This window comes from Balaenoptera physalus, assembly GCF_965194825.1.
Source record: "Balaenoptera physalus genome assembly, chromosome: 1".
NCBI classification, from domain to species: domain Eukaryota; kingdom Metazoa; phylum Chordata; class Mammalia; order Artiodactyla; family Balaenopteridae; genus Balaenoptera; species Balaenoptera physalus.
Window position 1 is genome coordinate 128,360,023 of NC_138882.1, and position 13,415 is coordinate 128,373,437.

The 13,415-nt window shown below is 34.3% G+C and overlaps 1 protein-coding gene across 3 annotated transcripts in view; it reads right to left on the minus strand.

The window, feature by feature from the left end:
• The window catches only part of DNAJB4 (DnaJ heat shock protein family (Hsp40) member B4), a 40,243-nt gene that overhangs the window by 1,640 nt on the left and 25,188 nt on the right, over positions 1-13,415 (minus strand). The window contains exons 2-3 of one of the 3 annotated variants that reach the window (XM_082420982.1): positions 7,915-8,155; positions 1,056-1,624 (exon numbers count right to left, since the gene is read on the minus strand). In XM_082420982.1, the coding sequence (XP_082277108.1) occupies positions 1,056-1,624; positions 7,915-8,125 (780 nt within the window). In that variant the 5' untranslated portion in view covers positions 8,126-8,155. Of the gene's footprint in view, positions 1-1,055; positions 1,625-7,914; positions 8,425-13,415 lie in introns of those variants that run through there. The other 2 variants (XM_082420981.1, XM_082420983.1) reach the window with 2 other exon arrangements.

A 13,415-nucleotide genomic window follows, 5' to 3' on the forward strand; every position in this document is an offset into this window, starting at 1 on the left:
AGAAATTCAGGACTAGAAAGAATAAGATAGGAGCAACTACAAACTTCTCTGGAGGGAAAATGTTAGGACAAGAAATATACTTTCTGTTTTAGTCAATAAATATTTACTGAGTACCTACTATATGCCATATATTCCTGTTAGAGGCTGAGCATATAGGGACCATGAACACAGACCCCACCTCAAGGAACGCACAGAGAATTCAGAAGCAAACTAGTAATTATAATACAGTATAAAGTTGGCACAGAAGTATGTGCAGAAGTCTTTTGTGAGAGAAAGGGCACCCAACCTACCCCCTTAGCTTCAGGGGGTAAGTTTGGGGTAAGCATTGGACCAGTAGCAGGTGTTGAGGTAGAGTGAGGAACAGCAGTGTTCCATCGAGTACAGCTCAGACAATGACACAGAGGTATACAAGATAATAATACATCAAACTTAGGGAAATGCATATACATCGAGGGTTAGAAATCAGATTAAAAACAACCTTTTATTTTAAGATAAAGAGTTTAGACATTATGGTAGATGCTATGTGGAGTCATTTAAGAATTTTAAGCAGGGAACTGATATGGCCTTATTTGCAGGATTACAATCCAATTTGAGAAATCGTGCCTAAAAATAGAACAAATAAGAACTAATGTATTAAAGCAGTACCCTCATAAATTATTTTGTCTTTTAATACTTTTTTTGTTATATAATTATTAACCCAAGTTAACAATTTTGGAAAAATCCTATACATGGACTAAGGTGATGAGATTACAGTGCAGATCTCATAAACCATACTTGTAAAAAACAGAGTAGAGTTAATCCAGACTAGGCCTCATAGTATATAATTCACTTAAAATTGTCATTTAAATTGTTAGCATAAATAACTAAACTTAGAAAGTATAATCTTATCCATAAATGAGGTATAATAGTGGTACTACCTCAGAAGGTTCTTATGAAAATTTTAAAAATAATGTGTAGTAAACATAAAATTAATGTTAGCTATTATTTAGATAAATGCCCTAAGATCACATGCATAATTCTGTTTGGTTTCAGAATCCTATGTCCTACCAACTTACCTCTCGTAAACTAATTCTAGCAGTATAAATTATATTTGATCCATCCCTTTTGAATTTTGGGTGATCTTTATCTTTAATGACAAAAACAATGTCTGCTGGAATACTAGTTGGTGTTTCATCTCCTTCCCTTGGAAAAGTAATTTTGGTACCTTCTTTCCACCCTTTTTTTATCTCGATGGTGAGAATTTTGTCCTCAGTTCTATAACTCCTTCCATCAGGGTTTAACCTTTTTCGAGAAATCTTCATCCGTTTGGTACAACCACTATATATTTCTTCAAGTGATACTCTAAGTTCATGAATAACTGGAGGATCTTGTTTGAGGCGGGATGGCCCCACAGAATTCCTGTCTCTTGGATATCCATTCATGCTGAATCCAAAGGCGCTAAAAGGATCTCCGTCTACTTCCATTTCATCAGAATCTCTACCACCACCCATCCGTCTTCCAAAGAAAATTTCAAAGGGGTTGGAACCTCCAAAAAATGCTGCAAATGTGGCATGAGGATCGCCATGAAAGGTGTACCGGAAGGTACCTCCTTGTCCATCAGTACCTCCTGCTCCTCCTTTCAACCCTAAATGAAGAGATAAGCATGATTAGAAAAATGCTTACAACTCTTGAAAGTTAAACTCTCAACAACTGTATTACTAATAAACTTTGGCTAACTTAGGTTGCTATTTATTAATATTGGCCTGAAATGCCATTATAACTGAATACAGAACAGCTATATAACTTCCAATCATTCTACCCTAAGTTAAATTTTTATCTTTCAAATTCTTCCAAACCCCATCTTTAATGATAATTTATTCCTGAGTCTTTGTTCCACAGGTAAAAAGAAAATAAATAAAAATCGGAAACCTCTTATCTCATAGACTACTGGTTTGATAACCTGAAGTATATAAATTTAAGTTTTTAAAAGATGTCATTCAAGGGGTGGGGGAGGGAAGAATTGGGAATTCGGGATTAGCAGATGCAAACTAGTATATATAGGATGGATAAACAACAAGGTCCTACTGTATAGCACAGGGAACTGTATTCAGTATCCTGTGATAAGCCATAATGGAAAAGAATATAAAAAAGAATATATATATAACTGAATTACTTTGCTGTATAGCAGAAACTAACACAACATTGTAAATCAACTATACTTCAATAAAATAGAAAAATAATCCTGACTAAGTTACCATTTTTGGCAGAGGAAGGAAGGGCTTTTAGGGAAAAGCCAAACCCATGATGTAATAACTTAAATTGTTATTCTTTCTTTTCATGAGTCCATTATAGGTCCAAAACATTTAGATTTTGTCTTGTAGAGGGTTAGATTGGGCAGGCTAATTCACTCACTTTATTAACTCTGTTAAATTATTATACTTTATATGTGGGAGGAAAGATGAAGTGATTGAAATAATTTAGCATTGGTTTAATTACATTGGAAATGACCTTGAGTTATATGATATATATATATCATTTTTAAAAATCTGCCACTAGCTTTTTTTAACATTTGGAGTTATAACTATACCACTAAAATTTATAAAAAGAAGTTTTGGATGAGCTGTGTGTTAAAAGTTCTTGTCTTGCTTGTAGTTGTCATTCTGATTCTACAAGGCATATCCCTGAGTGTTATTTGGATATATCATTCAATACATATATTGACAGTTTTCAAATTGTTAGATTTTGTGTCTCCAGATTTCTATTCATGGATGAAGGTAAAAATTTAAACATCAGCTGACACTGTTGGATGAAGTAGAGTACATGTATACCTTTTAGTGGAAGTTGCCAAATAGAATAAGACACGTAAAACTCTGTGAAATCATGCTGAGTGACTTCAGTAGAATTTTTTATTATTAAATTTCTCATATATGTGTATGTGTGATTATACTTTATATTGTTTTTGCTTCTGCCTTTTCTCAAATATCTTGACACTCAAAAGACATTTTAAAGTTTATTTTTGGAGACTTTAAGAATTAGTTCATTCCCTTTATTCAATAAACATGAGCGCCTGTCATTTTCAGACCTGTATGCATGAGCAATGCAAAAATGAATAAAATGTACTTCTTGCCCTCAAATTGGTCACTGCTTGAATATCCTGAGAAGAGTCCCTGAGAAGATTCACACACTGTCTGAAGTGACGTTTATCAAAGTTAACAGCCAACAATGCAGCTTTGACACTAAACAGTCAACTACGTATCCACTATGACTGAGAAAAATCCTACCAAAATTCACACCAATACAACATGAATTATTATGCAAGTATCACTTGCATTGCCCGGCACTTGAATTGTAACAAGCCTGTCATCAACTACACAGTCAACTCTTTACTACATACATTCTGACTGCTCATGGAAAATTTTCATATTCAGCTAGATTCCCTCTGCTATCCAAAATTTTTTCTAGACACCATCATCACTCGTGTGAGCAAGAAATGCACCCCAGAGTCAACATTTACCTATGCTGTACCGACAGCTATTATTTAAAAAACAACCAATCAACCAATTTGCAATCCAGAAACAATTATGTGTCTGGGATACTATCCATAACAATGATATCCATTAGTTAGTTGACTAAAAGTTTATCAAAAGAAGCAGCATTGGAGAAGAATTAGGATTTCAAAGAAAAAAAATTATAGGACTTTAAAAACTTTCTTTAAGGAGATCTAATATGTAAAAACCCAGATTTATAACAATACTTACAGAGCTAACTAGCATAACGAAATTCTTTAGACAGCTTTGATTCATAAAAATACAATTTACTCATTTTTAAAAATATATAGTAAATAAAAAGATTCAGTTGTTTAACTATATGAAGAACAGAAGCTGCAAGCTAGTATAAAGATGAATATACTAAACACAAATTTGATCATATAAATACTACCTTTCAGTATTTAAGTTATTGAGTAAAACATAAACAATAAAAAAAGAAGGCATAAGAAAAAGAAATGTTAGAAAACTAGACTACTATGAAGATGTGTTATTGAAAATCTTTTTTTTTGTTTAAGTCTTTTAATATAAACTTCTGTTGACATCACAGAACAATTCAGAACTAAACCTAAAACTTTAGGGGAGAGACTGGATCAAAATCCAATTTTCAATTTCTGTAGTTCTATGTTGTTTTCAAATGATTCAACTATGGAGAAACGTCTCCATATGGAAAAATAGTTTTATTTATTACATACAATAAAATTAACCCATTGTAAATATACAGTAGTTTTAGTGAAGTTGTAGAATTGTGCAACCATCACCACAATCCAGTTATAAAACATTTCCATCAACCCAAAGAGTTCTTTCATTTCTATTCGTAGTTAATCCCTGCTCCCACCTCTAGCCCTAGGCAACCACTGATCTGCTATCTTTCTCTATAAATTTGCCTTACCCATGCATTTCATATAAATGGAGTAACACAATATGTAGTCATTTACATCTGACTTTTTTAGCGTAGTTCATGAGGTTATTCCATTTAGTAACATGTTTTATTAAATCAGTCCTTTTTTTTTTTTTTTTTTTTTTTTTTTTTTCATCTTAATATGGTTTTTAAAGGCACAGGCTTTTTATTTTTTTTTTAAGATTTATTGATTGATTGATTACTATGTTGGGTCTTCGTTTCTGTGCTAGGGCTTTCTCTAGTTGCGGCAAGCGGGGGCCACTCTTCATCGCGGTGCGCGGGCCTCTCACTATCGCGGCCTCTCCTGTTGTGGCGCACAGGCTCCAGACGCGCAGGCTCAGTAGTTGTGGCCCACGGGCCCAGTTGCTCCGCGGCATGCGGGATCCTCCCAGACCAGGGCTCGAACCCGTGTCCCCTGCACCGGCAGGCAGACTCTCAACCACTGCGCCACCAGGGAAGCCCTAAATCAGTCCTTTTAATTGCTAAGTGGTATTTGTGTGTGTGTGTGTGTGTGTGTGTGTATACATATATACCACACTTTATCCATTCACTAAAAGATGATACTTTCGGATTTTTTCATTTGGGGCCATCACAAATGGTGCTGCTGTGAACACTCACGTACATGTCTTTCTATGGACCTATATTTTCATTTCTCTTTTACAGATTCCTAGGAGTGGAAATGCTGGGTCATATGATAAATTCAAAACATCTCTATTTTTATCCAACCTTTAAAAAACCCGGAATTTAAAATTGTGTATATTAGAGGGGCTTCCCTGGTGGCTCAGTGGTTAGGAGTCCGCCTGCCAATGCAGGGGACACGGGTTCAATCCCTGGTCCGGGAATACCTCACATGCCGCGGAGCAACTAAGCCCGTGCGCCACAAATACTGAGGCTGCGCTCTGGAGCCCACGAGCCACAACCACTGAGCCCGTGTGCCACAACTACTGAAGCCCGCGCGCCTAGAGCCCGTGCTCCGCAACAAGAGAAGCCACCGCAGTGAGAAGCCTAAGCACCGCAACAAAGCGTAGCCCCTGCTGGCCGCAACTAGAGAAAGCCCGCGAGCAGCAACAAAGACCCAACGCAGCCAAATAAATAAATAAATAAAATTAAAAAAAAAAAAAGAAACACAACCAAGTAGATATAAAAAAAATTAAAAAAAATAAAATTGTGGATATTAGAGATCTTCAAAACACAAATATACTGGGATCACTGGTTCTGTTAGGTCCTAAATATATAAATTAGCATGTTCAACTCATACAATTCTCAGTTCATGGTTCCTTATTTCCACAGTCTCAGGCCTTGCAAAAGAATGCAATAATTGGGGGGAAAAAGTATATCAGGTAAATTATTAATGGCCCCACAGTCCTAAAATTATTGTTAAGTTACTTCTAGAGAAACACAAAGGGCTATGGAACCAGGCCTGCAGGCACAAACAGATCAATGACAGGCAAAGACACAAAAATATTTTCCCACATTTTAACAGTATACGTAACGAGGTATTTTAAATAAAGGATAAGTAAATATAATGCTTTTCTGTAAAGGAAGATAATTTCTAAAACATAATCGAATAACTTTAACTGTATTTTAAAGTAACATAACTAGAGAATGGTATTTCTGAATAATATAGTTCAATGCTTTAAAAAACTTATTCTTCCCTTACTATTACCTCTATTGCTTATATCAATTACCTGAGTCAAGAACAAAAAAAGATTTGGGGTACACAGATGATCCTGTTCTAGTTTTTTTTTAATTCACTCACTGATGATACTCAGTAAAAATCAAACTGGAGAAATATCACCCAAGAAAAACACTATTAAGAGGTAATATTAAGCCAAGAAAAATGTATCATTTGGTGACCTGAAAATTCTGCAAATATCCTTAGTAAACACTGAATCTTATGGTTTAGTTATAGACAGCTTTGAGCTATTTGTGAGATGTGAATTAAATCAGTGGATATTTGCTTTTTCATGGGAATTTATTGTGTTACTCCATGTCTGTAGATTTCTTTACAAAATTACAAAATAACTTCTTCAGAAAGAGTAGTATATGGTTAGTAGTATCTCAGAATCCTGCTTAGCTTTTGAGAAGAACCAAATCATAGTATTTTGAGTAGTATGGCCATAAGGAACCCACAGGATTGAACTGCCCACTATTTGCTTTTTTCAATATTTACTTTGTAAGAACCTGACACTGCAGGTCCTCATCACACCAAAACTGGCAGCAGAAACTGCAATTGGGGGCAACTCAGATCAAAAACAAAAAACAACAACAAAAAACCCTCTACACAATCACCCTGCTTATCTAAATTTAATGTTTTAACTCAAAATAAGCAGTCGCTACCTCACTATACTTTAGGATATATTTCTAATTAGGAAAATTTAACATTAAATGCAATAAAGGAAGCAAAAAAACCCAAAAAAAGTTTTCATAACTACAATGATTTTAAAAAGAACATCTGGGGAGAAAAATTGGTAATAAAACAACTTAGTCCTGATATAAAACATTGAAAATCCCAGAACCTGTAGAAATTAAAGTGTTGTTGTTAAATTAGCAATTTAAAATAGTCTTACTTTATAGCTACATTTATATGGAGATGATGGACAAACACTTTAAAATCCAGAATGATAAAAGGATAATCTTCAATTATTCCCATTTACTGTATTCAACTAGTTTCTGATCTCACAATCCAAGAAACAAAAGTGTGGCAGGGAGAGGAAAGGGAAGTTATCATGCCTTCCTCTATACCTAGATAGTAAAATTTAATTTAAAAGAAATAATGTTACCTTAAAGTAAATCAATAATTGTTCTAACTAGGTGGCCATTTTAGGTCAAAAATTGTATTTCTGAGATCTCATTTTCTTGGCACACAATTACTGTTTACAATTAAGCTAAAAACTTGTTCTGGTATTTTATGACATCAGGAAAATTCTTTCCTCTCCAGGCAGAATGCCAAAAACAACTACAGCTAAATGCCTGGGCCTTCGGCTTCTCAGGGAAACGATTCTGTCCTGTTTAATTTAAACTAGCTTTGCCATAAGAAAGGCAAAAAACTTCTTTTGTTTTTGTGAATAAAATATAAACTACCCAGAATTTGAACTGCCAATCTTAAGATTTTAAATGACTGAAGAATCTTCATTGGTTCTGACAGAAAATTCATTAGAAAACAAAACAGGTTGCATAAGACTTTTGACACAATTTCTTAATGAGTATGGGCATTTAAGGTTTCTTTTCAAATATAATGTTAACATTATAAATCTAATGGTAGAATATACATATTACAAAATGTCAAAATCCAAAAAAAGGCAAACACATTTCATTCATAGCTATGTAACATTCATTCATATGATCAGAGATGAAATCTTGTTTTCATCCATTATTTGTCTTTCTACTTTTGAAATGTCAGAGAATTTAATTTAATAACCAGAAGGCTGAGAGAGAAAAAAGAGAGACAGAGCTGGAGAGACAGAAAGATGTACACTGAATACTTACCTTCCTCCCCAAACTGATCATATATTTCTCTCTTTTTAGGATCACTCAATACTTCATAAGCTTCTGCGACCTCTTTAAATTTTTCCTCTGCCTGAGGAGATTTGTTCTTGTCCGGATGAAATTTGAGGGCTTGTTTTCGGTAAGCCTTTTTAATATCTTCATCTGAAGCTCCTTTTTCAATTCCCAAAATGCAATAATAGTCTTTCCCCATTTCGAATGCCTTGAAATGAACTTAGATTCCCTTTGTGAAAGAAAACAGCGTCCCCAGTCTTAGCAATACAATGATTCTAAGAAAAATAAACCAAGCTGGGTATTTTAAAAGTTAAAGCAAATCAGCAATTCAGCTTCGCTGTCTTAAGGCAGCAAGCAGACAGTGTCTCTGTATTTAATTCCTTCCCCAACAGCTCACTTACAGATAAATATACACTACACAGGAGACGGCCTCCTTCTAGATCCTCCCATTTTCACTACGTGTCTCTGTACTTTCTAGAACAGCAAATGCTACAGGACGTCACTTCCCCAGCTGCCTCTAGTCAAAGTATTGAGCTAGGTTTTCTCCTCCTCCACGATTAACTATTCATTTTCCTTCTGGCTCTACCATTTTTATGCCCTTTTTAAGAGCCCAAGTGGATTAAGAAACCAATATTTCAGCACAGAATGTCGTAACTACACATTTATTTACTCCATTCTAGGTAAAAAAGCAACAAAAAAATCATTATAGCCATTAAGTATCTTACCATTAAAATAAGTTAAAGTTATTACACAAATAAAAATACTTATTTTAGGTATTTTAATTTCAACTTCAAGTTATTCAAATGTAAGATATACAATACTAAAATATGGTTTGTTTAAATTAAAATTGTCAAATAATTTGTGTCATTTTCAAAATTCCTAGGGTCTATCAATCAGAAATGCCAGGAATTTGGCATTGTAAAAGGTTACATATCATAAATATCAAAAGCAAGGCTTTAAAGTCAGTAAAGGACTTAAATATGACTTTAGCTGATGATTTTAACTTTTTTTTTGTAGTATACAAGAATTAATAGTTCAGGCAAACTAATAACTTCTGAAAGCTTCATATCTGATTTTAGTTACTTCAACTAAAACAGAATGAGATCTGCCCTCCCCACTCCTAGGGTCACTATTTAAAGAATTCTTGTGCTGCTTCAGGAAAGACAGGAGAAAGTATCAGGTTACAGACAGTAAAAACTCATGTTTCTTTTAAGACTTTAACTGGATCAGCTTAAAATCTGGATATGCTATTTATGAGGCATAATATGAGAGATATTTTTTCTTTTAAAAACACATTTTCCCTAATTATAAATACTCATTGAAGATTTTGGAAAACACAGAAAGAAAAAAGAATAAAATAAAAACCTTACTGGGCTTCCCTGGTGGCACAGTGGTTAAGAACCTGCCTACCAATGCAGGGGACAGGGGTTCAATCCCTGGTCCGGGAATATCCCACATGCCACAGAGCAGCTAAGCCTGTGTGCCACAACTACTGAGCCTGCGCTCTAGAGCCCACAAGCCACAGCTACTGAGCCCGTGTGCCACAACTACTGAAGCCCGCGTGCCTAGAGCCCATGCGCTGCAACAAGAGAAGCCACCGCAGTGAGAAGCCCGTGCATCACAATGAGGAGTAGCCCCCACTCGCCCCAAGTAGAGAAAGCCTGAGCGCAGCAATAAAGACCCAGCGCAGCCAAGAATAAATAAATAAATAAATAAGTAAAAAACAAAACAAAACAAAACCTTCCTATCATACCACTTTAGGTAATCCCTGCTAAATGTTAGTGTGACATAAGAAAATGTCAAAAGAATTGTACAGAGCACTGTATTGAATATCTTAAGTCTGTAAAAATTAAAAGAAAAAAAGAACAGTTATGAGAAAAAGTAAATGTAAATGTATGTTTAGAATATAATGAAAAGGTGATGATCACATGTTAACCTTCAAAAATATGGGAACACCTACTCTATACACCAAGCAGCCTTACATTAATGATTCAGCAAAATGTTCCTCTTTGTGCATTTTGACATCTAGGATTTACTATTTCTCAAAACTCTCTAAAAACACCTTGGTATAGAAAGGTATCGTATTTATCTAGCCTACTTATAGGTTACAGAGGTTTGCCAGCTATTCAGCAAATTTTTTTAGTCCCACCAAGGAATAGTTAATGTCAAAAGATAAACTTTCAAATCCAGAAAACTTAAGGAAAAATGCTAATATCCAAAGTCACCTTAAGACTCCTGCTTTTTAAAAAAGCATATTGCAAGTTGGAATCCAGTGCAATGATCAGCATTGAGAGTAGAGTAAAAATATAATAAAAATCATCTATTCTAGAATTAATTTCCAAGAGAGTTCCTTTAAATATTCATTACCAAAGAACACTGGCATAGTAATATGAAAATTCTGAATTGTTCTGGAGGGTAATGCTGGGAACTAAAAAACCCAGATTCTTATCTGATTCAATCATTTTCAGAGAGCTAGAAATATCAGGACTTGACTTATTAACTGATTTCAGAACCCAAAGACTAGATCTTTCACATTTCTGAAAAATGCATTACATGTTAACAAATGGAAAGAAATCTGGCTCTTCACACATAGAGAAGGGTGATAAAGGATTTTCATATTTTTTCAAATATCATAAGCACACAAAAGGATTACAGTAGTAGTGTTGAAATGCAAGAATTCCCCTCAACTTGGAAATTCCAAGTTAATAAGGAAGAAATTATAATTTTAAGACTTTAAATAGTAAAATAATCTAGCTAGGTTTTGGTAAAATAATCTAGCTAGGTTTTGGTAAAATAAGCAGTGTAAATAATTCTTTCAAACATTTGGGAATGGTTATTTTAAATGATTTTAGAAGCATTGTAAATATCATACCTGGAAATTTCTTCTTAGAAAATAATTCAAAGAAAAAATTATATATACAAATATACCCATTGCAATTACACGCAATAGGGTAATGAATCAATGCGGTCATTATTACACTACATAGTACTTGAGAGACATTTTACTCTTACATACACTTAAAAGTTAAGGGTTTCCCTGGTGGTGCAGTGGTTGAGAATCCGCCTGCCAATGCAGGAAACACGGGTTCGAGCCCTGGTCTGGGAAGATCCCACATGCTGCGGAGCAACTGGGCCCGTGAGCCACAACTACTGAGCCTGCGCGTCTGGAGCCTGTGCTCCGCAACAAGAGAGGCCGCGATAGTGAGAGGCCCGCGCACCGCGATGAAGAGTGGCCCCCGCTTGCCGCACCTAGAGAAAGCCCTCGCACAGAAAAGAAGACCCAACACAGCCAAAAAAAAAAAAAAAAAAAGTTGAAAATCCATTACACAATCACTTTACATTCAATCTTCTTCATCCAAGTTTGTTTGAGATGAATGTGGGTTGTTTTTTGGGGGGGGGGATGGGGGGAGCGCAAGAGCAATTGTCACCCCTGTAAATAATTATCATGACAAAAATAGAGTGTGTAAAGCAAAGAGTAATGGCAGCCTGTAGGGAAAATGGAGCAGAGATGTAAGCAAAGCTCATCTAATAAGTGTGCTTTTAAAAGTAAAAATAAAAACAAAACCAAAAAAATTACATAATAATAGTCTATTTGAAACACTGTTTAAAAATCACATAAATCAGTGCTTATTTGATTTTATAGGTATGTGTATGTGTGGCAGAAAATTCGAAGAGAACAAAAACTAACTTGAGTTAGGAACACCCCTTTTTTTTCTTTAATTTCTTTAAGGCTGCTATATTTTTAACAAGGATATGAAATTAGTGTTTGTATTTTTTTATTTTTATTACTCAAACATTGATGAGATTATTCCATGAAAACACAATTCTCTTCCCTTTATTAAAAGAAAATTACAAAGAGTGAGATTCTTTTTAATGTTTACAGTTTACAAGGTCAAGTTCTCATGCTGGGGCAGAGGTGCTTCATCTCTAACTGAAGGACAAGTTACAATGTATTTTAAAGAAATGATTTTAATTTTTTCAATCAAATCATAAAACTTAAGTATGTTTATTATTTTGTTTATAAAAGTTAATAGCAACAAAACTTTTGTGCTTAATAATATATTTGAGGGAAGTGTATCACTCTCTTTTAGGGAGTCGAGGGCCAGAATTAAGTAAATATTCTAATGACATTACATTTTATTTTTAATAACTGTAATAAAACGTCCTTATTTGGGATATTATGCTTTAATAATAAGTACAGAGAAATTATTTTTACAGAAGTATGTGTCCTTTCTGATTTTATCCCCATAGTTTAAATATTAAACATGTTTAGATAATGAGAGCTAAAGATAATAGTATTTTAACTACAAAAAAAAACCTGAAAGTATATAACTAGTCATTCAACTGATACCATCTTCACCTTCTACTTTGGCTTTATTCACAGACAATAAAAAAGTAAGTTTTATTTCTCCAATTCACAAATCATTTCTCAGTTATAATAAAATTAGTACAGAGAAAGACAGTAAGCCTTCTAGAGTCTCAGAAGAAATTACTATTAAAATTTAGATTATCATTGCAATACTTGAAGACAAATGATTTCTAATAGTTTACCGATGTTCCTGCTGAAAACTTTTTCTGTCAATATTTAGTTCTTAACTCGGTACATTCAGACCTGAAATATCTCATTTAGTATTAATATTAGTAAATTATGACTTCTATTCCCTGATACTTCTCATCCAAGAATAAGCAAACTGAGGCTCTTTTAAACCTTGTTAACAGTGCTTGAGATATTTGAATAGTCGTTATAAAATCTGCTAAGGTGCATCAGGGAATATTGACAGTGTAGTAGGTAAAAGCACAGACTTTGGAGACAGACTGCCTGTATTAGAATCCTGGCAACACCACTTACTAGTTGTGTGGCCTTGGACTTAACTGTTCTGTGCCTCAGTTTCCTTATCTGTCTAATGGGATTAACATTAATGCCTACTTTGCAGGGCTGTTATGAGGATTAAATGAGATAAATGTGTGATGCATTTAAATGTGGATAGTGCAGTCCATGCAAGTGTTAGCTACTATAATGATAACAATGATTTCAGCATATGAACTAGAAGAATTTTTCCTGGAAAAATGATTACTATACCATATGTATAACAAAATGCCCTTATTTACAAGCATACACATCCACTCACAGAAAAGCTATCCAACTAAGAAGAAATGGCTTTTTCCAAATATTCCAGTTATTTTCTACTTACTCATCTTGACTCTGTTAAATTTAGAATCATTAAGCCATCATATAGGTAGCATCCATTGTATTCAAATGCAGTGTATTTCAAATACTGTAGTCAAGACAGTGTGGTATTGGTGAAAGAACAATAGATCAGGAAAGGCAAAAAGGTCAATAAAACAGAATAGGGAGCCCAGAAATAGACTCATATAAGTATAGTTAACTGATCTTTGACAAAGGAATGAAGGCAATATAATAGAGAAAAAAATGTTCCAAATAGTGTTTGAACAACGGGACATCCACTTGCAAAGAAATGAATCTAGAT